This window comes from Pipistrellus kuhlii, unplaced genomic scaffold (genome assembly GCF_014108245.1).
Source record: "Pipistrellus kuhlii isolate mPipKuh1 unplaced genomic scaffold, mPipKuh1.p scaffold_m20_p_7, whole genome shotgun sequence".
Classification (NCBI taxonomy): domain Eukaryota; kingdom Metazoa; phylum Chordata; class Mammalia; order Chiroptera; family Vespertilionidae; genus Pipistrellus; species Pipistrellus kuhlii.
In genome coordinates this window covers 31,033,942-31,056,595 of record NW_023425573.1, presented here as the reverse complement: position 1 = coordinate 31,056,595, position 22,654 = coordinate 31,033,942, and the positions used below count along the sequence as shown (strand labels likewise).

The 22,654-nt window shown below is 58.7% G+C and overlaps 1 protein-coding gene across 2 annotated transcripts; it reads left to right on the top strand.

Annotated features, from left to right (window-relative positions):
• The first annotated feature begins 6,214 nt into the window (after window positions 1-6,214).
• PDCD1 (programmed cell death 1) lies at window positions 6,215-19,774 on the top strand. 2 transcript variants are annotated; one of them, XM_036420913.2, is made up of 5 exons: window positions 6,215-6,344; window positions 16,916-17,278; window positions 17,613-17,756; window positions 19,187-19,221; window positions 19,520-19,774. In XM_036420913.2, the coding sequence occupies exons 1-5, from the start codon at window positions 6,269-6,271 to the stop codon at window positions 19,745-19,747; spliced, it is 846 nt and encodes a 281-aa protein (XP_036276806.1). In that variant the 5' UTR covers window positions 6,215-6,268; the 3' UTR covers window positions 19,748-19,774. The 2 variants fall into 2 exon arrangements, with proteins under 2 accessions (XP_036276806.1, XP_036276804.1); XM_036420911.2 differs by having other exon boundaries at window positions 19,517-19,774.
• Window positions 19,775-22,654: the final 2,880 nt, after the last annotated feature.

The window sequence follows — 22,654 nt, the reverse complement described above, 5'->3', positions numbered from 1 at the left end:
CATCCAATAGCTGCCTTGACAACCGTCCAGTCTCCATGGCAACCGGCTCGGCTCAGACACACAGAGACAGGCCGCTTTCTTATCCTCCTGAGTATTTTTCATGACGCAAGCCAGCAATACATTTCTCATTTCTAGAAAGAAAAAAAAAAAGAAAAAAAAGGAAACAAAAAGGAAAAACAACCCAGTGCGAGGAGATTGCCCATCCCCCCTCACCGGAGCTCCCCCCCCCCCCCCCCCCCCGCGCTGACGTCCACGCGAGCTCCCAAGCACGTGTGCGTGCAGATATCCGTGTGTGTGCTTCACAGACGGGAAAAGCATACCCGACAGATCATGCTGTGCCTTGTGTTTCATGCACGCTGGACAGGGGCCCCTGCTCACAGCCCGGCTCTGCCGTAACCCGCCCTGCCCCGCCTCTACTCCTGCCGGTGCGGCTCTTTGTCATTATAGGCAAAGCTGCCAAGAACTTTCTAGAATATGTATCATTGCCAATTTTTCCAAACGTTTTATTGGCTGGAAATGTGCACCATTTACGTAAAAATGCCCAAACGCACCGGTGCCACTTCCGGGACCTGTATGAAGTGATGGTGAGCGCCTGGAAGCCAGCCCCCTGCCGCTGGGCCCGCTGGGGCCACCACTCGGCTGCCGCCCCAGACGCCCTTGTGCTTTCTGTGCGTGGGTGTCTGGCCTTGCCCGCCTTTTCGGTGTGGCTTCAGGAGCTCGGTGGTGTGCCAGGGACAGCGAGGAAAAGTGAGTCGAGGTCAGGCAGAGCGTGGAGGGGCTGGAAAACGCAAAGGAGAGCCAAAGGAAGGCAACTTTGGGGGCCATGGCTGAGGGCAGGGGCCACGTGGAGGCGGGGCTGACACGCTCCTAGCGAAGCCCCCTCGGTGCTGGAGGAGCTGCCAGGGCGGCTTTCTTCTGGGCAGCGGCCGGAGACATGGAACTGGCAGCCGGCCCGCCAGGAGGCAGGTTTCCTCTTGTGACTGCCGAGAGGGACCAGCCCCCAGGCCCACCGTCCTCAGTGCAGGGGGGCGGGGACGATGGAGGCACCCAGCAGCCACCGTAGACCACGGTTCACCTTGCAGCTGGGGGCCATGAGCTGAGGAAGCAGGAAGGTGAGACCCTGATCCTCGATGACAGTCGGAGTCACCATACTCCCTCCAGGCTGCCTTCCTCTGAGTTCATGAACAGGAGAGAGCCCTGGTATAAAAAGAGAGACATAACCAAAACCGGTTTGGCTCAGTGGATAGAGCATTGGCCTGAGGACTGAAGGGTCCCGGGTTCGATTCCGGTCAAAGGATATACCTTGGTTGAGGGCACAACCCCAGTGGGGGATGTGCAAGAGGCAGCTGATTGATGTTTCTCTCTCATCAGTGTTTCTAACTCTCTGTCCCTCTCTCTTCTTCTCTGTGAAAAATCAATAAAATATATTTTAAAATAATAATAAATAAACACATAAAAAGAGAGACATAAACTTCTAGCTCCAGTTTCCTAAGCACTGTTTTGGGAGAGTTTGGGAGGTGTTAGCCAACCAATCATAGCCACGTTAACTGGTATCCTGCAGTCCTGGATTTCTGAATGCTCACACACAGGCTTGCACATTAATATACCACGCAGCACCTACATGCCTGCACACAAACACATATACACGCATACCGCAAACACACGCATTTGGAAATTTAAACTGTTAATTCACATTTAAACTACTAACAGCATTCTAGAAAGTTCAGGAAATAAGGGGGGGAATGAGGATCTCTTGTGACCCCCACCACCTTAACAAACAGGCACGTGGCTGTCTTTATTCTTGTGCATGGTAGAGGGTGAAAAGTATTTAAAAAAAATTTTTTTTAATGTGGTTCTTGCCTTGGCTGGTGTGGCTCAGCTGGTTGGGGAATCATCCCAAGTACTTTACAAGACAAGTGTTCTAACCCCTGAGCTATGGAGCCTTACCCTATCCCAAATACTTTAATGGTTGCCAGTTGGATCCCCAATTGGGACATGAACAGAAGGCAACCAACTGATGTTCTCTCTCACATCAATGTCTCTCTCTCTCTCTCTCTCTCTCTCTCTCTCTCTCTCTCTCTCTCTCTCTCTCTCTCTCAAAAGAAAAAAATCAACAAGCATTTGATTCTTTAAAAATTAAAATTAAAATTAAATTTGGTTCCTGTTCATCTGGGTTGAAACTTAGGGGCCACCAACATGCTGGCTTCTCACTCTTCTCTCAAACCCCAAACTCATTGGAAACACGGCACTGTCGCCATCAGTTCAAAGGACCTGCCCCCAGAGACGAAAGATACAGATATTGTGGGTGAAGCCTTCTATAACTTCAAGACCAATGTCTTCTTCAAAAAGTGTGAAATTACGAATGGAGCTGATATGCCTTGGCTGATTTGGCCCAGTGGATAGAGCGTCAGCCTGTGAACTGAAGGAACCCCGGCTGTGGGCAGCGTTTTACAGCAAACGCCTTTACTTCCCAAAGTTTTATACGGGAGAGAGAAGAGAACTTTATACAGAAGAGAGAAATGAACTTTACTTGGAAAGTTCATTATCAAGCACGTGGGGAGGAAGGAGAAGGGAGCTGTCAGAGGGTGGTTTGAGATGTTCTGCAGTGGTAAGCTGGTGCTTCCTAAGCGGTGATGAAGAATTTCTAACCCTTAAAAACTGGTTCTTGAATTGTACCGACAAGTTAGGCACCTTCTTTTAACTTCTGGGAAATGCTTCAAAAACAGGCTAGAACAGAAAGTTTTTATTTGCAAACACTATTAACCATTTCCTGTTCCGACCTCAGAAGTCGCTGTGCCTCTGCCGGCCAGCTGCGGGCCCCGCCCTGCCAGGTGGGAACCGTGCTCAGGGACAGGGTCCTGACATCACCCCACCCGCGTCCTCACAAGCAGTTTCGGGATGATCCTCCTGCTTCCTGTGTTTCTCTGTGAATGGAAACTGCCTCCGGAGAGCTTGGGGGATCCCCTCTCCCCCACTTTCCATCTGTGCTGGCTCATGTTCCCCTCCGCCTGCTGCCGTGTGTGTGTGCGTGTGCGTGTGCGTGTGCGAGTGTGTGTGTGTGTGTGTGTGTGTGTGTGTGTGTGTGTGTGTGGCGTCACCTTGGGGCTGGCGCCTTGGAAACTCTAAAGCGCCCGCCCGTCCCCAGAGCCGGAGGCTGGGAGTCCCGCGGCCAGAGGAAGGGGTGCCGCCCTGCGGAGAGCCTGGGCCCCCTGCTTCCTGGACTCCGTCGGTGGGTCCCGCAGATGGCAGCCACAGCCGCCGGATAAAGCGGGCAGGAGCATGCAGCAGCAGCGCCCGCGGGGCCACTGCGGTGCTAAAGGCTGGCGTGACTCCGGCACCGCACACGCTGTGCCCGCAGCACCAGCGCGCGGCCCACGGGAAGGGCCGGCGGCCGCTCCGCTCCGCCGCGCCGCCTCTGCCCTCCGGGGAGGAGCGCGGAGGCGCGTGCTGGCGGATACAGTGCTCGAGGCCCCGGGGCCCATCCCGCAGGCCACTCCCAGTCATTCATTCCCGCGCCCCCAGAAACACCGAGCCCCCCGGGCGGAGGGCAGGGGCCCCGTGGGTACAGCAAACACACACACACCGACGACGCCCCTGGGCCGGGCCCTGAACAGACGGGCGGGCGTGCCGGTGCCGGCGTCTGGCTGCGAGATGGACGGGGCTCACGCCGAGGGGCGCTGAGGAGACTCGTACTTAATAAGGTTGGTTAATAAGTGGACCCAATAGGCAGGGTCCGCTCCGTCAGTTCTCACCCCCTCAGCAGCCCCGACGGCCAGGGGACACCACGCAGAGCTGGCCGCCCCGCCCGGACCTGCGTATTGGAGAGGCTGAGAGGCGAGGGAGAGGGGGGCCAGCCTGCTGTGACCCCAGATGCCACCTTCCACCCCTGAGGGTGAAGCCAGGGCGCGGGGCGGGGTGGGGAGGGCCAGCCAGCAGGGGACATGGGACCGGGGCTGATGGAGGCCCTGAGCTCCCCACCTTTCTCCAGCCAGTGCCCCTGTCCTGTTCCTAACGAGGATGGTGAGGGGGCAGAGTGATGGGGACAGCGTGTGTGAGGGCACAGTGGGCTCATGGGGTTTGCTGGGGGCACAGTGTGCTGATAAGCGGTGGGGGCTGATCTTGGCATGCATCACCCCGAGATGCCCTAGGCCTCCTGTCCCTGTCCTGCCTGTGCCATGCTCCCCCCCCCGCCCCGCCCCCAGTCATCCTGCTGGTCCTGCCACCCCAGGCGGGTGGGGTCTCCTTTCACAGTTTCTGGGTCCTCCCCCTGCCCGGACCCCCCCCCCCATCCTCTTGCCAACCCGAACCTCCAGTGCCCAGTGCCCCTTTCAGCCTCCCGTCTATGCCCCCCCAGCCCACTGTCCCATGAGGGGAGGAGTTATAGGGGGGAGGGAGGGATGAGTCAGGAGGAAGGAGGACTGGGCGGGGGAGGGGTCAGCAGGAGGCAGCAGAGTAAAGAGGGGGAGACAGGAGGGCGGGGAGGGGCGGACAAAGCAGAGAGCAGGGAGGTGGGCAGGAGGGACTCCGTCCCCCCCCCCCCCCCGGCTTTTGGCCCCTGTGGACACATGCCCAAGCTCCTGCAGATAAAGTCACAGGAGGGGGCTGCTGGCATGGCGAGGAGACCCTCCCAGGGCCCTCACACCCTCCCTCCCCCACAGCTCCTCAGCCCGGGCTCAGAGGACGGCTGGTCCCCAGCGCAGGGCCCGGCCTCTGGGGACAAACTGCAGAGCCCTGGACAGAGGCTGGCCGAGCTGAAGCAGCTGGCTGCCCGCGGTGGACGCCTGGTGACCCTTAGCCTGACGCGGCCCCACCCCCGGCCTCGCGGAGCCCTCCCACCCCGTGCCAGCCCTCCGAGGGGCCCGGGCAGCCTGGCGGGCAGAGACCTGGGCCCTCCAGCCTCCCACACGGGGAGCGGCCCTTTGTTCTGAACCGAAGCCGCCCGCTGGCGGCTCCCTCGCTCTGCCTGCAGACACCGGGCGTCTTTGATGCTGTTTCCACCGTTTCTGTTCTTTAATGTTTTCCCTTCACAACTGACAGCGCCGAGCGCTCCCTCGGCCCAGCTGCCAGGCGGTTTCTGGGTTTCTGTCTTGGTTATTTTAAGCTGCTGAGACCTACGCATTAATATCAGCAGTTTCGTTTCTCCTTGTTTTCCATTCATTACCATGAAAGGCTCAGAGCAAAGCTATTGTATCTCACAACCATCTGGCTGGGCAGCCGGGCCTCAGCCCCCCCCCCCCCCCCCCGGCCGGAACCCGTCTCCTGACGAATGGGGGGCCGGAGGGGGGGCGGCCTGCAGGGGCTGTGACCCGGGCAGGCCCGGAAGGCAGGTGGGCCTCGCAGGCGGAGCCCTGGACCCCGCACGCTGGGAGGCCGCTGACGGTGGAAAGATCTGGAAAGGGGGCCTCCCCAGCCTGGCTGGGGGCTTCTGAACCCTGGACTGAGGGGGTGGGGGGGTGCTAGGCAGCCGATGGCCCTCAGTAGGGCTGGCAGCAAGGCTGCCGGGGCCGTGGGGAGGATGAGGGGGAGGACATGGTCAGGGCCGCAGGTGGGCCTGGCAGAAACGTCCTGACCTAAGCCGGGTCAGGCAGACCCTCAGCTGCCCCTGCCGTCGGCCTTGCAGCCCGGGGAGGGGTGAAGGTCTCCAGGATCAGGAGGGCCAGACAACCCCTGGCTGCCCACTGTCCACTGCCCAGAGGGGTGGCTGGGGGGCCAGGAGAGGGTAGCAGAGGTCTGGCCAGGCAGAGTTGGTGAGTTCAAACACGAGGCCTCAGAGGAGGCAGAGGGGCTGTGGGCGTGGGGCCGAGCCCACCCTCCACGGCTGCCTCGGGAGCTCGCCCGGAGAGGGTGGCCAACTTCAGAAGGATGGCTGGGGAGGGGAGGAGAGGACATCCCCCATCCTGTGGAGAGGGAAAGAGGCAACCCCAGATAAAGAAACAAAATTTACCCTCGACAGAGAGACCCTGATGGGGAGAGGTACCCAGACACGCACAGATGGAGCCAGGCTCTGTCTCTCTGGGTCTCTGTCTCTGTCTTTCTCCCTCCCACCTCCTTCCCTATCCCCTACTCTCTCACACCTCTCTCTCCCTCCCTCTCTCTCTCTCTCCCCCCCTCCCCTCTCTCTCTGTCTCTCCACCTCTCCACCCCCAGCCCTCCCCCTGCCCGTGTGGAGGAGGAGGAAGAGGGGGCGGGGCGTGTGCTTTCAACCCCAGGGAACAGTTTCCTTTCCTCATCACTCTGCCGGAGCAGAGGGCGGCGGCTGTGCTGGGGCATGGGGGCCCCATGGGTGCCCTGGCCGCTCCTCTGGGCGCTGCTGCAGCTGGGCTGGCGGCCAGGATGGCTCCTGGGTGAGTGGATCGCAGTTGGGTGTCGGGGTCGGGGTGGGAACTGGCCCTCCGTCTGGGGCAGGTGGGGAGGAGGCTGAGTGGCAGAGTGCTGTGTGGCTTTGGGCGAGGGAAGTGCCCTCTCTGGGCTCAGCTGAGCAGGCAGGAGCATCCGGGCCTTCCTCTGTGGCCGGTGGGATGGCGAGCCTGTGCCCCTGGCTGTGGAATGGCCAGGCCGGGCGGGCCGGAGCCCCAAACCCGCGCCCGGCTGCCCCCGCGTGTGTCTCCTGGGATGGGCCAGCCTCCCGGGGGCTGCCTGGCTTGTGAGGCGAAGGGCTGGGTGGCCCAGAGACTTGCTCTCGTTTTATCCAAAGTAGCCGTGCGAGTGAAGATCGGTCCCCCAGCCCGCTCGGGGGCCGGGCGCCGCTGAGGGCTCTGGAGGAGATGCCCAGGTGAGAGCCTGGCACGACCTCAGCGCCCACGGCAGGTTCTGGTGAGGGGACCCCGGCTCTGACCCCGGGGTGAGCCGTCCACCAGACAGGCCCCGCGGGCCCGGGTCCGGGAGGGGCTCCCCGGCCGCCCCTGCCTCAGCCGGCCCAGCACGGGTGCTAACCGGGGGAGGTGGGTGCCCACCCGGGCTGGGCCTTTCCTCTGGACCTCGCTGGGGTGGGGACCGAGGGCCCTGGAAGGACCAAGACGAGGTGGGGGTTTCCGGACACCTGGGCGTCCTAGAGCCAAGGGCTCTCGGTCACTCTGCCCCTCCAGGCTCTGCTTGAGGGGGATGGGCAGGCCTTTTCCTAGGCGGGGCCTCGCCCTCCCAGAAGACCTCGGGGCCAGGGCAGAAGCTCAAAGTGGTCCCAGGGCCCATGGCCGGAAGGTGCCCCGTGAAAGGTGCCCGGTGAAAGGTGCCCCATGAAAGGTGCCCCGTGAAAGGTGCCCGGTGAAAGGTGCCCCGTGAAAGGTGCCCCGTGAAAGGTGCCCGGTGAAAGGTGCCCCGTGAAAGGTGCCCGGTGAAAGGTGCCCCGTGAAAGGTGCCCCGTGAAAGGTGCCCGGTGAAAGGTGCCCGGTGAAAGGTGCCCGGTTAAAGGTGCCCCGTGAAAGGTGCCCGGTGAAGGGCCTCGGGGGAGCCCAGGCACGGGAGCAGAAGGGGCGTGCGCCATCCGGGAGGAAGACCTGGGGCACCAAGGGGGCTGCGACCGCCCCGTGGCCCGGTCCTCAGCAGGACCCCGTCCCAAAGCAGGGAAAGGTGAGGATAAGGTTCCGCAGCCGACCCTCCGGTTTCAGGCAGGATGTTCAGATGCAGAGTGCCTCGGTTTCCCCAGGTGTGCCCAGGCTCCGCACGGAGCACAGCTCTGCGGTGCCACATGCCCTGGGCTCCTGCTCCGGCTCAGACCCGGGCGCCCCGGGCCACGGGGACCCTCTGTTCCACGCCGCCTTCGTCCTTCCTGCCGCGTTCGTTCCCTGCGTGTGTGGTTTCAGTCATTCCCATGGAAGCCCCCTGCTGTGCACACGTTCCCCCTGCGCTGTATCAACTGTCCCAAACCCAGCAGTAGGACCCCGCCCACCCGGGGCGAGTGCAGGAGAGAAAGGAGAGTGAGTGACACCCGTCCGCCAGCGTCCTCACCTCGGGCGTGCCCTCTGGAGCCAAGGTGTGAGCCTGCAATTTGGGGACAATCATGCCTGCCCCCGGAGGGCCCTGAGAGTTCAATCCCATCACCTATAAAAACTGCCTAGCACAGACCGTGACACCGGTCATTAAGCCAGATGATTGTGTTTGTTTTCCCAAATTACAGTTTTGAAAAATATTTAAAACTTACAGAATAGTTACAACACACAGCAGCGAGCGCCCTTCCCCCAGCGCTGCCAGCTGATAACACTGGCACTCCCGCTGTGTGTATCAGCGGCCGCGACCAATGCCACCCACCGGGCGGCTTCTCCACAGAAGCTCATGGTCCCACCACGCGGAGGCTGGACCATCGAGAGGCCAGGCCTCTCCAGCTCCTGGTGGTGGCCGTCATCACCCCATCTCTGCCTCTGCCTCCCCGTGGTCCCTCCGCTCTGGGTCCGTCCAGATGTCCCTCTTCTTACAAGGTCATGGTCGTGTTGAATGAGGGCCACCTCTGGACCTCACTGTGAACAATTACACGGGCAGCCACCCGTTTCCAAGAGAGGCCACACTGAGGGGCTGGGTCGGGCCTCGGCGTGTCAATCTGGGCTCACGTCCCATCTGTGCGTGTTGCCGAGGTTTGGGCTGGGCCACGGAGGTTGGTCGCTCTGATCATGCTGCAGACCTCCCTCCTCCCGGCACCGTAGCTTCGTGAGTCCCCAGTTCCGATGTCCCCACGTCCAGCGCTGGCTACTTGTTTGGCAGTCACGGCCCTCAGCTCCCTCTGTCTCTGCAGGCCCTGGGGTTCTTTTTCTTTTAAAATTCAAATCTCGAATTTTGTTTCACACATGGGAAGCCTTAGAACTGGGAATGTTTTATGGACGCATGAGTTCCAGGTGCCTAATGTAACGATCCCGTATCTGTCCACATTGCGAAGTGATGAGCCTGGTTAGCAGCGCCCACCAAACACAGTTACAGAATTCTTTTTTTCTTTTTTGTTTTTCAATATATTTTATTGATTTTTTACAGAGAGGAAGGGAGAGGGATAGAGAGTTAGGAACATCGATGAAAGAGAAACATCGATCAGCTGCCTCCTGCACACTCCCTACTGGGGATGTGCCCGCAACCAAAGTACATGCCCTTGACCAGAATTGAACCTGGGACAGCTTCAGTCCGCAGGCCAACGCTCTATCCACTGAGCCAAACCGGTTAGGGCAGAATTCTTTTTTCTTGTCATGAAAACCTTTACGCTTCACTTTCTTGGCTGCTTTCACATGTGCAGGGCTGTGCCTCAGTGTCCGTGGGCGTGGCTTCCAGGATGCCCAGGAATGTTGGCCAAGCCCCTTGCCTTGTGCAGATGTACTACAGTCTCGTTAGTAAAGGTGCTTCCTGCCTTTCTGCCGTTCAGCAATTCTGAACGTCCTTGTGTGTACTGAGACTGAACAAGAAAGTAATAGATTGTAAACGCTGAAGTCCAGGTCTCTGTCAGACCATGAACCTGTGGTGTCGGGCAGAAATTGGGTCAAGCCGAAACCGGTTTGGCTCAGTGGTAGAGCATTGGTCTGCGGACTGAAGGGTCCCGGGTTCAATTCCGGTAGGGGGCATGTACTTTGGTTGCGGGCACATCCCCGGTGGGGGGTGTGCAAGAGGCAGCTGGTCGATGTTTCTCTATCATCGACGTTTCTAGCTCTCTATCTCTCTGTAAAAAGTCAATAAAAATATGTTTAAAAAAAAAGAAAAAAAAAGAAATTGGGTCAAAACTTAAACTCACTGCCGCCGTGCCTGCCAGGACATCATGCTCCCCTGGCCCCTTCGCCCAGGGGATTGTCACTAAAGCTTGAACATCCTCTCTTGTGTTCTTTCCTTTCCTCTCGGCCACTCCCTGGAGCACTCTTACTGACTCACACCTAATACACACACCATCATATTTTCCTACCTCGTCTCAAGGTTTCCAAGAGCAGAAAAAGGCGTCAGAGATGGGCCAACCGTTGAGTGGGGACTGGGTGTCCGGGCAAGTGCCTGCTCTCATGGAAGGGGCAGCCCCGACTCGGCTCCAGACACGGGACCTGGCACCAGATTTTCTGACTTTTTTTACTTTTATTTTTTAATTTATTGATTGATTAAGATATCACATATTTGTCCTCAGCCCTCCCCCATTCCAATTCCCCACCCCTCCCCACTCATGCCCCAACCTCCTTATTGTCCTTGACCACTGGTTAGGCTCATCTGTATGCACACAAGTCCTTTGGTTGTCTCTCCCTTTTATCCCCACCCTCTCTTTGAGGTCCAACAGTCTGACTCATGGCTCCTTATCTCTGGGTCTGTTCTTGAGATTTTCTGACATTTAAGGAGAGGTCAGAAATTCAAGTTTTTATATGACATCTCGTATGTCTTATGTGCTCATTCTAGGCGTGTTTTTGTTTGTTTATTTGTTTTATTTTCAATTCTTTGTGAGGGAAAAGATAAACAACAACCACATATCTGTGGTCAAATGTACCTACCACAGCCATTTTGCAAGTTCTGGCCATGAGAAGAGATGACATGTAAATAAACAACCACAGCCAGCCCTCGGTGTCGGGGGCCGTGTACTGAGACCCAAGGATGCTCAGGGCCCTCATAGAAAGCGATGTGGCCTCTGCGTATACCATCGGCGGGTGCGCCTGCACAGCACTTGTTTTGCGTGGATTCAGCAAGTGCTCCAGGCACATTAGCACGTGGCAAATTCAAATTTTGCATGTTGGAATGTTCTGGGGTTTTTGGTTCTTTCGAATATTCTGATCCGAGATTGGTTGAGTCCATGGATGCGGAGCCCACGGGTGGGAAGGGCTGACGGTTGAATATCATGAAGTACAGTTGCCATGCCCCAGGACCTATTCCTCTTATAGCCGGACGTTTCTATCCCTCGATCCCCTTCACCCACCACCCCTCCTTCCCTCCCTCTGGCAACCACCTGTCTGTTCTCCGCATCCAGGAGCTCGATTTTTGTTTTGTTTGTTTTTGTTTTACATTCCACGTATACGTGAGGTTATATGGTATTTGTCTTTCTCTGTCTGTCTTATTTCTCTTAGCATAATGCCCACAAGGTCTATCCAGGTTGTCGAAATGGTAAGATTTTATTCTTTTTATTTATTTATTTATTTTATTGGTTTTGTACAGAGAGGAAGGGAGAGAGATAGAGAGCTAGAAACGTCGATGAGAGAGAGTCATCGATCAGCTGCCTCCTGCACACCCCCCACTAGGGATATGCCCGCAACCAAGGTACATGCCCTTGACCGGAATCGAACCCAGGACCTTTCGGTCCCCAAGCCGACGCTCTATCCATTAAGCCAAACCGGTTTCGGGTAAGATTTTATTCTTCTTTGTCGTTGCTGAGTAACATCCCATTGTATGTAAGCACATCTCCTTTTTTTTTTTTTTTTTAATATATTTTATTGATTTTTTACAGAGGGGAAGAGAGAGGGATAGAGAGCTAGAAACATCGATGAGAGAGAAACATCGACCAGCTGCCTCCTGCACACCCTCTACCGGGGAAGCACATCTCCTTTTTAATCCGCCCGTCTATCCCATCTATCAGTGGGCACTTGGTTGCGTCCGTAGCTTGGTCACCGTAAATAAGGCTCCAGGGAACATGGGGGGCACCTATCTTTTCTGTTAGTGTTTGGGTTTCTTCAGATCCATACCAGACGTGGACTTGCAGGGTCCTATGGTGATTCCATGTTTAAGTTTCTGAGGAGACTCTATCCTGGTTTCCGAAGTGGCTGCACCCGTGCACATCCCCACCAGCAGTGCTCGAGGGCTCGCTTTCTCCGCGGCCTCGCCAGCACCCGCCTGCCGATTTACCGAAAGCAGCCGTCCTCACAAGCGTGAGGCCGTGGCTCGCGGTGGTTCTGACTCCAGTTGCCCTGATGATTAATGAGGAAGAGCGTCCTTTCATAGGTCTGTCGGCCGTCTGTATGTCCTCCTTGAAAAATGCCTGTGGAGGGGCTTTGTCCGTCTTGTAATCAGATTGTTGGTGGGGGTGTTTTTGCTTTTGAGGCATATGGGCTTTTTAGTGTATTTTACATATTAACCCCTTATCCACTGTATGACTTACAGATATTTCAAATCTCTCTTCATTTTGTCTGGCGGCTTCTTTGCTGTGCAGCAGCTGTGTAGCTTGCTGTGGCCCCACTTGTCTATTTTTGCTTCTGTGGGCAGCCCTGGCATTCTCGAAGGCTCCCCCTGGGTGCGTCTGATGATTGGTCCTGGAAGATCACAAAGCTGTTGGTCCTGCTTAGGGCAGCCACCAGCGACCCCACTGGGGTCACAGCCTCTCTGGGCCCCCAGCAAAAGAGGGGAAGACAAGAGCCTCCCCTTTGTGATGAACAAAGACGCTCGGGGGACCCGTCTCATCCAGTCAGATTCCGTGAGAATAGAGAATTCATTCTCTTTCACGCCACAAAGAGCCAACAGAAAAGGGACTCAATTGGTAACAAACTAAGGTCAGGGGTGGGGCAGATGAGATCCAAAACCGCAGGGACACAGGGCTCCCTGCTCCACACAGAGCGGGGACGGTGTCCCGGACGGTCAGCAGTGTCCACGCCGGGCGCCGTGGGAAAGCCTGCTGGATGGAGGGGCCGGGCAGGAGGGGAGCGGCTCCGTGCACCGCGTGGGCCCGCGGGGGAGCTCTCGGTGGCCATGGCTGTGAGAGGGGGTCTGCGCGGAGGCCCTGGCCAGTTGGACCCCGGTGGAGGCATGGATTTGGGAAAGGGTCGGACAGTGACTTAGGATGGTGCCGTCCAGACGGGCCGCCCTGGCGTTTGTGAAGGGAGACGCGGCTGGCTGCAGTGGACAGTGGCAGGGACGCGGTGGTGGGCCCACGGAACCAGAACCAGCCCTGCGCTCTGGTGCTGCAGGGTCACCAGGGACTTCGCCGAGCCCTTATCTGCCTTGAACTGTCACTTCCAGGATGCTTCCTTTAAAGCAATGATTCTTGCCATGGCCGGTTTGGCTCAGTAGACAGTGTCTGCCTGCAGACTGAAGCGTCCAAGGTTTGATTCTGGTCAAGGGCATGTACATTGGTTGCGGGCACATCCCCAGTGGGGGGTGGGGGGGCGTGCAGGAGGCAGCTGGTTGATGTTTCTCTCTCGTTGATGTTTCTAACTCTCTATTCCTCTCCCTTCCTCTCTGTTAAAAAAAAAAAAAATCAATAAAATATATATTTTTTAAAATAAATAAAGCAGTGGTTCTCAATCTTCCTAATGCCGCGACCCTTTATACAGTTCCTCGTGGTGTGGTCTTAGGCTCCACAGCAGCGGTTCTCAACCTGTGGGTCTCGACCCCTTTCACAGGGGTCGCCTAAGACCATCGAAAAACACAGATATTTACGTCACGATTCATAGCAGTAGCAAAATTGCAGTCATGGAGTAGCACGAAAATAATGTTGCGGTTGGGGGGTCACCACAACACGAGGAACTGCATTGAAGGGCCGCGGCATTAGGAAGGTTGAGAACCAACTGCTTTCAGGAGACCTGCTTCCCGACAGCAGAGCTCTGCCTTCTGCCCCACCACAGCAGCTACTCGCTAGAGAATTGTAATGGCTGATGTGCAACATTCAAACTTTGCATTTCTTGCTTATCTGACAGTGCCGAGTGGTTGGTGTTAGCTGGGTGGCTCTGCTCCACACGTCTCTTTAGAAACCCAAGCTGGTGGGGCTTTCTTTCGTCACACGGGCCTTGCCCTCAGAGCCATCTCTCTTGGTCGGCCCAGAGGAGAGGCGCTGGGGAGGCCGGGAGAGCTGCGGCCGGGGCCAAAGTGCCGCTCGTCGCCGGCACGCCCCGTCCGCCCCGTTGTAGGACGCGAGCGGGTGCTGACTTCACGCAGGCAGGAGGCCCGCCTCTCCTGAGCCGCTGGAGACTCTTTGCCCCGCCAGCGGGAGGCGATCGCACTCCTGTTCCTCCTGAACTCTCCGTTCCAGATCCGTGTGCCTTTCCGGCCTCTCCTGAGCCGCTGGAGACTCTTTGCCCCGCCAGCGGGAGGCGATCGCACTCCTGTTCCTCCTGAACTCTCCGTTCCAGATCTGTGTGCCTTTCCGGCCTCTCATGAGCCGCTGCAGACTCTTTGCCCCGCCAGCGGGAGGCAATCGCACTTCTGTTCCTCCTGAACCCTCCGTTCCAGATCCGTGTGCCTTTCCGGCCTCTCCTGGGCCACGTCTGTACTCGGCCACCGCACTGTTTCTGTCACATCGTCTCGTCAGTCTAACGGCTCCAGTCACTTTCTTTCACACCAAAACCCCTCACCACAAGGCACGGTATTACCTCTTTCGCGAAGTCTTTTCTCGTTTTTTTCTCTCCTGAAAAAGAAACCAAAGGTAGACAATAAGTGTATTCTACTTTAAATCGTCTAAGATCAAATCGTAATTAGTGTAGGAGAAGGCCCAGAAATGAGAGAGAGAGAGAGAGAGAGGAGAGAGAGAGAGAGAGAGAGAGAGAGAGAGAGAGAGAGAGAGAGAGAGAGTCTTGCTTCCCAAATCAATGTGGGAAGCAGATGGGCTATAGTGCTGCCCAGGGGAACGGGGCTGGCTAGCATGCAGGCGTAGGACACAATCAAGAATGAGGGAGGCAATTGGCCCCCATCGGGGCAGGCAGGCCAGATCCCACCCATGCACTAATTCATACAACAGGCCTCTAGTATTTTAATAGTTGAGTATAAAGAAAAATAGGGCATGGAAAATGTTGGAAGGTGCCATTAAGGAAGAAAGAGAAATAGATATGGGAGCTAGGAAGACCCCAAACAATCTCCACAGACCTCACTTTTTTGTGTAGGGTATTCCTAGCTCTATCACTGTTAAAGGCTATGCCAAGGTTACTTACCTGTAGTATGTTCAAGGTTGATGATAATAAACTGGTAATTCACAGCCCAACTCCAACAATATCAAAACTACCAGAGGCAGGCACTAGTGGTCCTAAGTCAGAGCATCCCTAAGCTACATTGCAGAAACATCACCTGCTCCTGACACTATATTGGGCCCATGGCAACTAGAAACCCCAATAAGGCCAGGCCTATCACCCAACTGCCGGAACAGATCAGGCTTTTGTCCTCTTAATATCTTTATGTTCATGCTGACATAACTTCTGACCTGTGGTATCAGAATGGCACACTTGGTGACTGAATTCCACCCTTAGAATTTCTAATTACTACTGACCTTGCCCCAAATCAGAATATTGAGAAGCATTTTTCCAAATACATTCATCAGCTGGATCAGTAAATATCTGTATCTATCTTTTGGTTCATCAGTTTATGGTGCTCTTTATTATCCACGGATGAGTGAGGTCATGTGGTGTTTCTAATTATTTTCTTAAAATGTTAAGTATGAGTGAGCTTTAACCATTAAAATAGAACTTAAATTGAAAAAAGAAAAAAAAAAGAAAAAAAAGAATGAGGGAGGGGTTGTGTCTCCATCAGTGTTGGTGTCACCCCCTAGAGGACCCCACCTGCCACAGCCATCCGCAGTCCAGACTGCCCTTCTCCAGCCCCTGGCCTCCCTCACACCCAGGCCCCTCCCAGCCAGTGGGACATGCCCTCCCCCGAGCTGCCCCTCCATGGGGCCCAGGGGACCCCCTCTCCCCGGAACAGGATGTGCAGGTGTCTCGCTTCTGGGCCGCCCACACAGGAGGCGGCTCGAGGCTCTCGGACACGATAATGAGCCCCCGTGCTAGGTTACGCTCTCCCTCCCTCACATGCATTCATGCTCACGGCCACACTCTCCCCTGGCTCACGTCCAGCTGGCACTCGACGGGGTCATAGGGACAGTACCTGCATGCCTGAGACTGGCCATGTGCCCATCTTGACCAGGCACTGATGGCCAGGAGAGGTGCCCGGGAAGGGACATGGCAGGAGGTACAGGCTGGCTGGGCCCTGGGCTCTGCAAGCCAGTGTCCTCAGCGCAAACCGGACGGGAGCTGGAGAAGGTCCCGTGTCCCCGAGCAGGGCCACAGGAAGGCGAGGGCGCTTTCCACCTGGTCTCTGAATAGCTGTGATCTTGACCCTTGTGAGGTGCCCAGTGGGGACAGGCAGAGGGTGTCCTGGTCACACGTGCCCTGTAGCGGCCCAGGTTGAAGGGGAGCCGGTCCCAGCACCATCCCATCCTCCTCCGAGCCACGCAGGCTCATCGCGCAGGGCCGGGGGGGGCCTGAAGCAGCCAGCCCGGGCCAGCGTCCTGGAGTGTGGGGAGCCACACCCAGCAGGTATTCCCGTTCAGGATGGAGCCGAGTAGAAAGCGCGCGTGTGGCCGTGAGCGTGAATGCATGGAGGGCGGGAGGGCACCACCTGGCACGCGCGCTCATTCCCGCGTCGGAGAGCCTCGAGTCCCTCCTGTGTGCGCGCCCCGTCTGCCGGCACACCCTTGTTCGGGGAGTGCGGGCTGGAGCCCAGGGAGCTGGGACTCTATTTCCGTCCACCTCAGGGGCGATGGCCCAGCTGCACTGCAGTCCCCAGAGCCTTGGGAGGGGGCCTGGGGCCCCACACGGCCCAGGTCAGCAGTGCTCATGCGGGGTCCTTGCTCTGAGCTTGTCCTGAAACGGGGGAAAGGCTGGCCCCTGAGCCCCCTGGAGCTGGGCTTCCCATGGCGGTCCTCGTCAGCCCCGCCCAGCACCCAGGCCGCCCCCACCCCCTTACCCCCCTCCCCCGCACAGTGCAGACAGCTCAGAGGCCTGGGGCCTGAGTGCAGGAGGGAGGGGTGAAGGCCCTAAGCTGCTGCTCGGGAAGGAAAAGGGATGGGGGGCCCGGGGTCGGAGCCAGAGGCAGCCCAGCCCAGATCTCTGGATGCCGTCAATGGACACCATCCCACGATGGGGTTCCCTGGCGAGAGGCGAGCACCCCGTCCCCAGAGGCCTGCAAGGGGAAGCTGCAAGGCTCGCGGTGAAGGGGACTTTCCTGTCTGGCGGGAGGTGGGTCTCGGTGGGACGTGCCTTCCTCAAGTCCCGCTGGTCTCCCCCTCCCCCCCCCCCAGAGACGCCCGACAGGCCCTGGAGCCCCATCGCCTTCCAGCCGCGTCAGCTCACGGTGGCCGAGGGGGAGACGGCCACCTTCACCTGCAGCTTCTCCAACACGTCCGAGGGCTACGTGCTCAACATGTACCGCATGAGCCCCAGCAACCAGACGGACAAGCTGGCCGCCTTCCCCGAGGACAGGGGCCAGGAGGTCCGCAGGGACCGGCGCTTCCGCATCGCCCGGCTGCCCAGCGGGCGGGACTTCAGGATGAGCGTCCTCGCCGCCCGGCGCAACGACAGCGGCACCTACCTCTGCGGGGCCATCTACCTGCCCCCCAAGACGCACATCCACGAGAGCCCCCCCGCAGAGCTCACGGTGACAGGTGCAGGGCGGGGCCCGAGGGTGGGCGCGAGGGTGCAGACGGCGGGGAGGGCCCGGTAGGCAGAGGGAGCACGGGTTCCCCTCGCTTCACCCCGGACTCTGTCCCGCACCCAGGACCACCGGGCCCGGTGGCTTCGGGCCTCTGTGCTTGGAAGCACCTCAGACCCCATCTGTCCCGCTCTGGGTGCACCTCAGAATGAGGTTGTGCAGGCCTGGGTGAGGCTGGCCAGTGCAAGCCTAGGATTGAGTCCCCTCGGACTTGAAGGGGGCAGGGTAGGACCCGAAGTCCCTGTCTTGTGTCCCCACGCCTCAGCATCTGTCCTCTGTGTCTGCAGAGAGAGTCCTGGAGCTGCCCACTGCGAGCCCCAGCCCCCCACCCAGGCCGGCCGGTCGGCTACAGGGCCTGGTCATCGGTGTCACAAGCGTCCTGGTGGGCGTCCTGCTGCTTCTGCTGCTGACCTGGGTCCTGGCCACTCGAGGTAACGCCCCAGCCAGCCGCCCCGCCGTCCCAGCCAGGTGGAGCCCGAGGCACTGCCGCGGCCGGTCCTGGGACACCCCACCCCGGCCAGGCCCTCAGGAGGGGTCTGAGGGGCAGGCAGCTGCCCAGGTCACACAGGAGGCAACGAGAGGCCCCTGTGTGGCTGCCCAAGGCTGCCCTCAAGCCTCAGGCCACATCTCAGGCCACAAGCCACTGTGACGGTGCTTCTGACAGCCGCTGGGGCCCTGCGGTGACAGCCGCAGCCTCCTCCCCGCCCCCCAGGATGGGGGTGGTCACAGGCTGCCCAGGATGGGTAGACACTCTGGGGCCGGAAAAAGGGGCCGCTTCCCAGAGGGGGCCTAGCCCAGGGCTAGGTCGGCCCCTCCGCAGGCTCCGGTCACACTCTCCTAGGACGGGCTCCATGGGTGGCAACCGCAGGAGTTCCCACTCGAGGACGGACTCTGCTCTTGGCCCCTCTGACGGCTCCTCGCCGGCCCATGGCCTTCAGACCCTGCGATAACCGGGTGGCCACCCAGGGCTGAGCGTGTAGGAATCACATCCTGCACCATGTCAGCCCTGCCCGGCTCTCCTCTTACCCCTGGCCGGACCCCGGTGCAGGAGAGACCACTGTCCCTGCTGGGCGAGGGGAGACTGGCCCGGGCTCCGGACGCAGTCGCTGACCTGGACTGCGGCTCTGTGCCTCCTGCCCTGGGTGACGAGGGCAGCCCCGGCCTCCATGCCCCCCCACCCCCGGGGGCTTAGGAACGGCGGCCATGCTGCCCTGCCGGGCCAGGCCCTCCAGGGTTCATCTCTCAGGGGTCACATTTTCCGCCTCCAGACTTTTTTTTTTTAAATATGTTCTTATTGATTTTTTGAGAGAGAGAGGAAGGGAGAGGGAGAGAAGATAGCAACATGGATGACAGAGAAACACAGCCGCCTCCTGCACGCCCCCTGCTGGGGATTGAGCACACGACCCAAGCAGATGCTCTGACAGGCCTGGAACCGGGGACCCCTGGGTTCATGGGTCAAGGCTCAGCCACTGAGCCGTGCCCGCCAGGCCCCTTCAGGTAGTTCTGAGATGTGCTGTGTGCCCTGGGTGTGGTCCCTGGTGAAGTCGCATGTGGTGTGTGTGCACATCAGTCAGGGCGATGCTGCCATAGCACCGCCGGCTGTGTCTGCTGTGTGCTTGGTGGCCTGCAGTGGGCACCGGGCTCAGCCAGGTTTGCGACCCACAGGAGCACAGCGCCTGGAAGACAGGCGGGCGGTCCTGTGTGGCCTCACACCCAGCAGCTCACTTCCAGGCGGACCCTCGGAGAGGAGCAGGCAGGGGGGAGCTTAGGCTCTCCCCATGGCCAGAGTCTTCCCGCCCACTGCCTGCTGGGCCCCCGCCTTCCGGGGCCTCCTGGCCTGACTCCCTGTGTTTCTCTGCAGGGGGCTGTGCCTGCCGGAGGGAGGACCAGCCACAGGTGAGTTTCCTTCGCCTTCTGGTGATGCTGGGACATTTCAGGAAGGGGTGGGAGGAGGGATAGACTGGCAACGCCACAGATGAGTAGCCTCAGGGACAGCCACACCCATTCCCAACCATGTCACCTTGTTTGAACATGGGGACCCAAGCCCAAGCGCAGGTGTATACGCACGTGTGGGTCTGCCTTCACACTGTGTGTGTGTGTGTGTGTGTGTGTGTGTGTGTGTTCAGGCGTACTCTGCCTGCTCAGGCACGCACATAAGAGAGTGCTGACTCCTTTCTCCTTCTCCCCTAAGAAGGAGGGCCCCTCCGCAGGGCCTGTGTCAACTGTGGACTATGGAGAGCTGGACTTCCAGTGGCGGGAGAAGACCCCGGAGCCCCCCATCCCCTGTGTGCCTGAGCAGACAGAGTACGCCACCATCGTCTTCCCCGGCAGGCCCGGCTCTCCCCGCAGGGCCTCTGCCGACAGCCCGCAGGCGCCCCCGTCTCTGAGACTCGAGGACGGACACTGCTCTTGGCCGCTCTGACGGCTCTTCGCCGGCCCGAGGCCTTCAGACCCTGCGATAACGGGGTGGCCACTCTCCCCCTAAACCTTAGGGGACCTGGGCACAGGAGAGACCACTGTCCCTTCTGGGCGAGGAGAGGAGACTGGCCCAGGGCTCCAGGCGCAGACCTGCTGTCCGGAACTGCGGCTCGGGGCCTCCTGCACGCCGGCCCTGGTGTCAGAAGGGCTTCTGGTTGGAGACTGTCTTGGGCGGCCAGTGAGGTGCCTCCAGAGCGAGGAAATCCAGCACGCCCCTGAGGGGCACAGAGGGACGTGCAAGAGCCTGGCTCTCCCCAGGCCTGGAGAAGAGTCCCTGGCCCCCCAGGTGGGCACTCCCTGGAGTGGCCTCCTCCATGGCGCCCATTCACGGTGCTATTTAAAGGCGCCCTGGGGGCTCCTGCCTGGGGTGCTGGGTGGGCACCCTCCAGCCAGGCCTACACTCCTCACCCAGCACACACAGGGCGTCAGCTGTCCGGCAGAGTGCTCTGTGGGCACCCGTGTGGGGGCTCAGAAGCGTGTTCTTCGTGGGCTCCACACACTCTGAGAGGCCCTTTCCTTTCTATTTTATTATCTACACTAATAAAAGAGAAATGTCAAATTAACCATCACTCCGCTACGCCCACAAGCCATGCCCCCCAGCCAATCAGGAGCGAGTATGCAAATTAACCCAACCAAGCCGGCAGCCAGCCATGGAGCTGGAGCAAGCAGGAGGCTTGGGTTGTCCCGGCAATGGAGGAAGCCAAGCTGCCCTGGCTGGCCCTACAAAGTTTCAATTATCCAAGATAAATAAATCCCAGATACTTGCTTCCAGCCAGCCCTGGCCTTTGCTCAAGGAGGCACTGAAAAAATAAAGAAAAAAAAGGAGGGGCTGGGACCTTGGGTTGCCGGGGGGTGATCAGGCCAGGGTGAGATAACAGGGGCCATTAGGGGTGAGCAGGCCAGCAGGGGAGGCAGTTGGGGGTGAGCAGGCTGCTGGGGGGCATTTGGGGGCGAGCAGGACAGCAGGCAGAGTGGTTAGGGGCAAACAGGCAGGCAGGCAGGCAGGCAGGTGAACGGCTGGAGCTAGCAGTCCTGGATTGTGAGAGGGATGTCTGACTGCGGTTTAGGCCTAATCCCTGTAAACGAGCAGTGGGACATCCTTTGAGGGATCCCAGATTGGAGAGGGTGTAGGCCAGGCTGAGGAACCCCCCTTCCACTCCTGCAACTATGCATGAATTTTGTGCACCAGGCCACTAGTAATTAAATAATGACGGAAGCTCAAAGAAAGGCCCCAGTCTGTCCTGCTCACACGGTCATGGGGGGAGGGGGAGACCCTGCTGGTGTCAGGCAGATGGAGGGCTCTGGCCTCAATGCCACTGTTCAAGCCCCCTGAGGCCTCATCTCCGCTCCTGTGGCCCCTCCCACACTCACACGGCCTCTGACTTTAGGGGGCTGCCGGGCACCATCCCCCAGAAGCCCTTTCTGGGCTTCACACCCCAAGGTCCCACGGCACCCTGCCCCCAGACCACCTCAATCTGGCACAGGACATCCCTGAGAGATTGTGCCTATATCTGCCCTGCTGTAGCCCTCATGAGTCCCCCACACCTTGGGGTCCCTCCTGGGCAGGGGCAGTGCCCCAGGCCAGGGGGTGGGCTGCACCAGGCTATCAGCAAGCAGGCTCAGGGTGCAGCCTGCAAACAGAATGCCTGGCCCGCCCTCCAGAAAGGACAGGACACCCCCGTGCCAGTTCCCTGACTGCAATGACAGATGCCCCAGCCTGCCCCCTCCTGTGAGCCCCACCCAGGCCCGCCACCCCCCCAGCCCTCTGGGCTCACAGCCTGTGCCTGGCACCCTGGAGTCCTGTCCTGGGTGTGGTGAGGGGTGGAGCCACCCATCAGGAAGAGATAAGGGTGCTAGACAAGGTCACATGTCCGAGGGGACACAGCTGGGAAGTCTGCAGTGAGCATGAGCCTGAAAAACACAGTAGGTTCCAAGGGAAAATACAACAAGAACATCCAGGCAAGGAGCAGATACAAACCAGCATCCCGAAACAGAGCGCTGTCCCACATTCAAACACTGACCAGTTAGCTGCTAACTGTTAGCGGAAAACGTGATAGCGTTCCGTCTTCCACGGAACAAAGAAGACAAAATGCCTGCGGCATAAATTTACCAGGAAATGTGCAGACCTGCGGGAGAGCTGGGTGTGGGCCCGACAGGGACACGCACCCTGGCCAGGATGACGACACGCCACAGAGGTGCCAGCTCTTCCTGCGTGAATGTATAAACCTAACAGGATCCCAACGGAAACCCGCATGTCTGACATGGAAAATTCGGGTGGAAAAACGAACGCGTAACAGCCGAGAAAGCCGTGAAGAGAAATTGGCTTTGTCAAGTCTAAACTCACCCCAAGTAAAGCAGTGGGATTGGCTCATGAAGAGACAGGAATGAATGGGACCAGGGCAGAAGGCAGACTTTTTGATGAGTCGTGGAGGAACCATACGGCCTGGCTGGGAACGCATCCAGGGAGACGCACCTTATGCCGTTCACTTACAGAAATCACCGGGCAGCAGGGACGTGAGTGGGAGAGGAACCCTACAAGACAGGGGCACACGTGATGAACTATTCCTCACACTGGCTCAGAATCAAGGCGCCAGGAAAGAAGACAGAGCACGCTAGGGTGGCAGAACTATGCCAGGCCAACTGGGAAGGAATGTGCAATGTCACACAGAGACCTTTTAGAAATACAGAGAGCAGCCAAAACCAGTTTGGCTCAGCAGTAGAGCGTCGGTCTGCGGACTGAAAAGTCCTAGGTTCTATTCTGGTCAAGGGCATGTACCTTGGTTGCGGGCACATCCCCGGTAGGGGGTGTGCAAGAGGCAGCTGGTCGATGTTTCTCTCTCATCGACGTTTC

Excerpts from the sequence above, each read along its gene's own strand:
- PDCD1 (XM_036420911.2), top strand. The coding sequence starts at position 6,269 with ATGGGGGCCCCATGGGTGCCCTGGCCGCTCCTCTGGGCGCTGCTGCAG. Across the intron at positions 17,279-17,612 it reads CGCAGAGCTCACGGTGACAG|AGAGAGTCCTGGAGCTGCCC; the intron begins GTGCAGGGCGGG and ends CTGTGTCTGCAG. Across the intron at positions 19,222-19,516 it reads GGAGGGAGGACCAGCCACAG|AAGGAGGGCCCCTCCGCAGG; the intron begins GTGAGTTTCCTT and ends TTCTCCCCTAAG.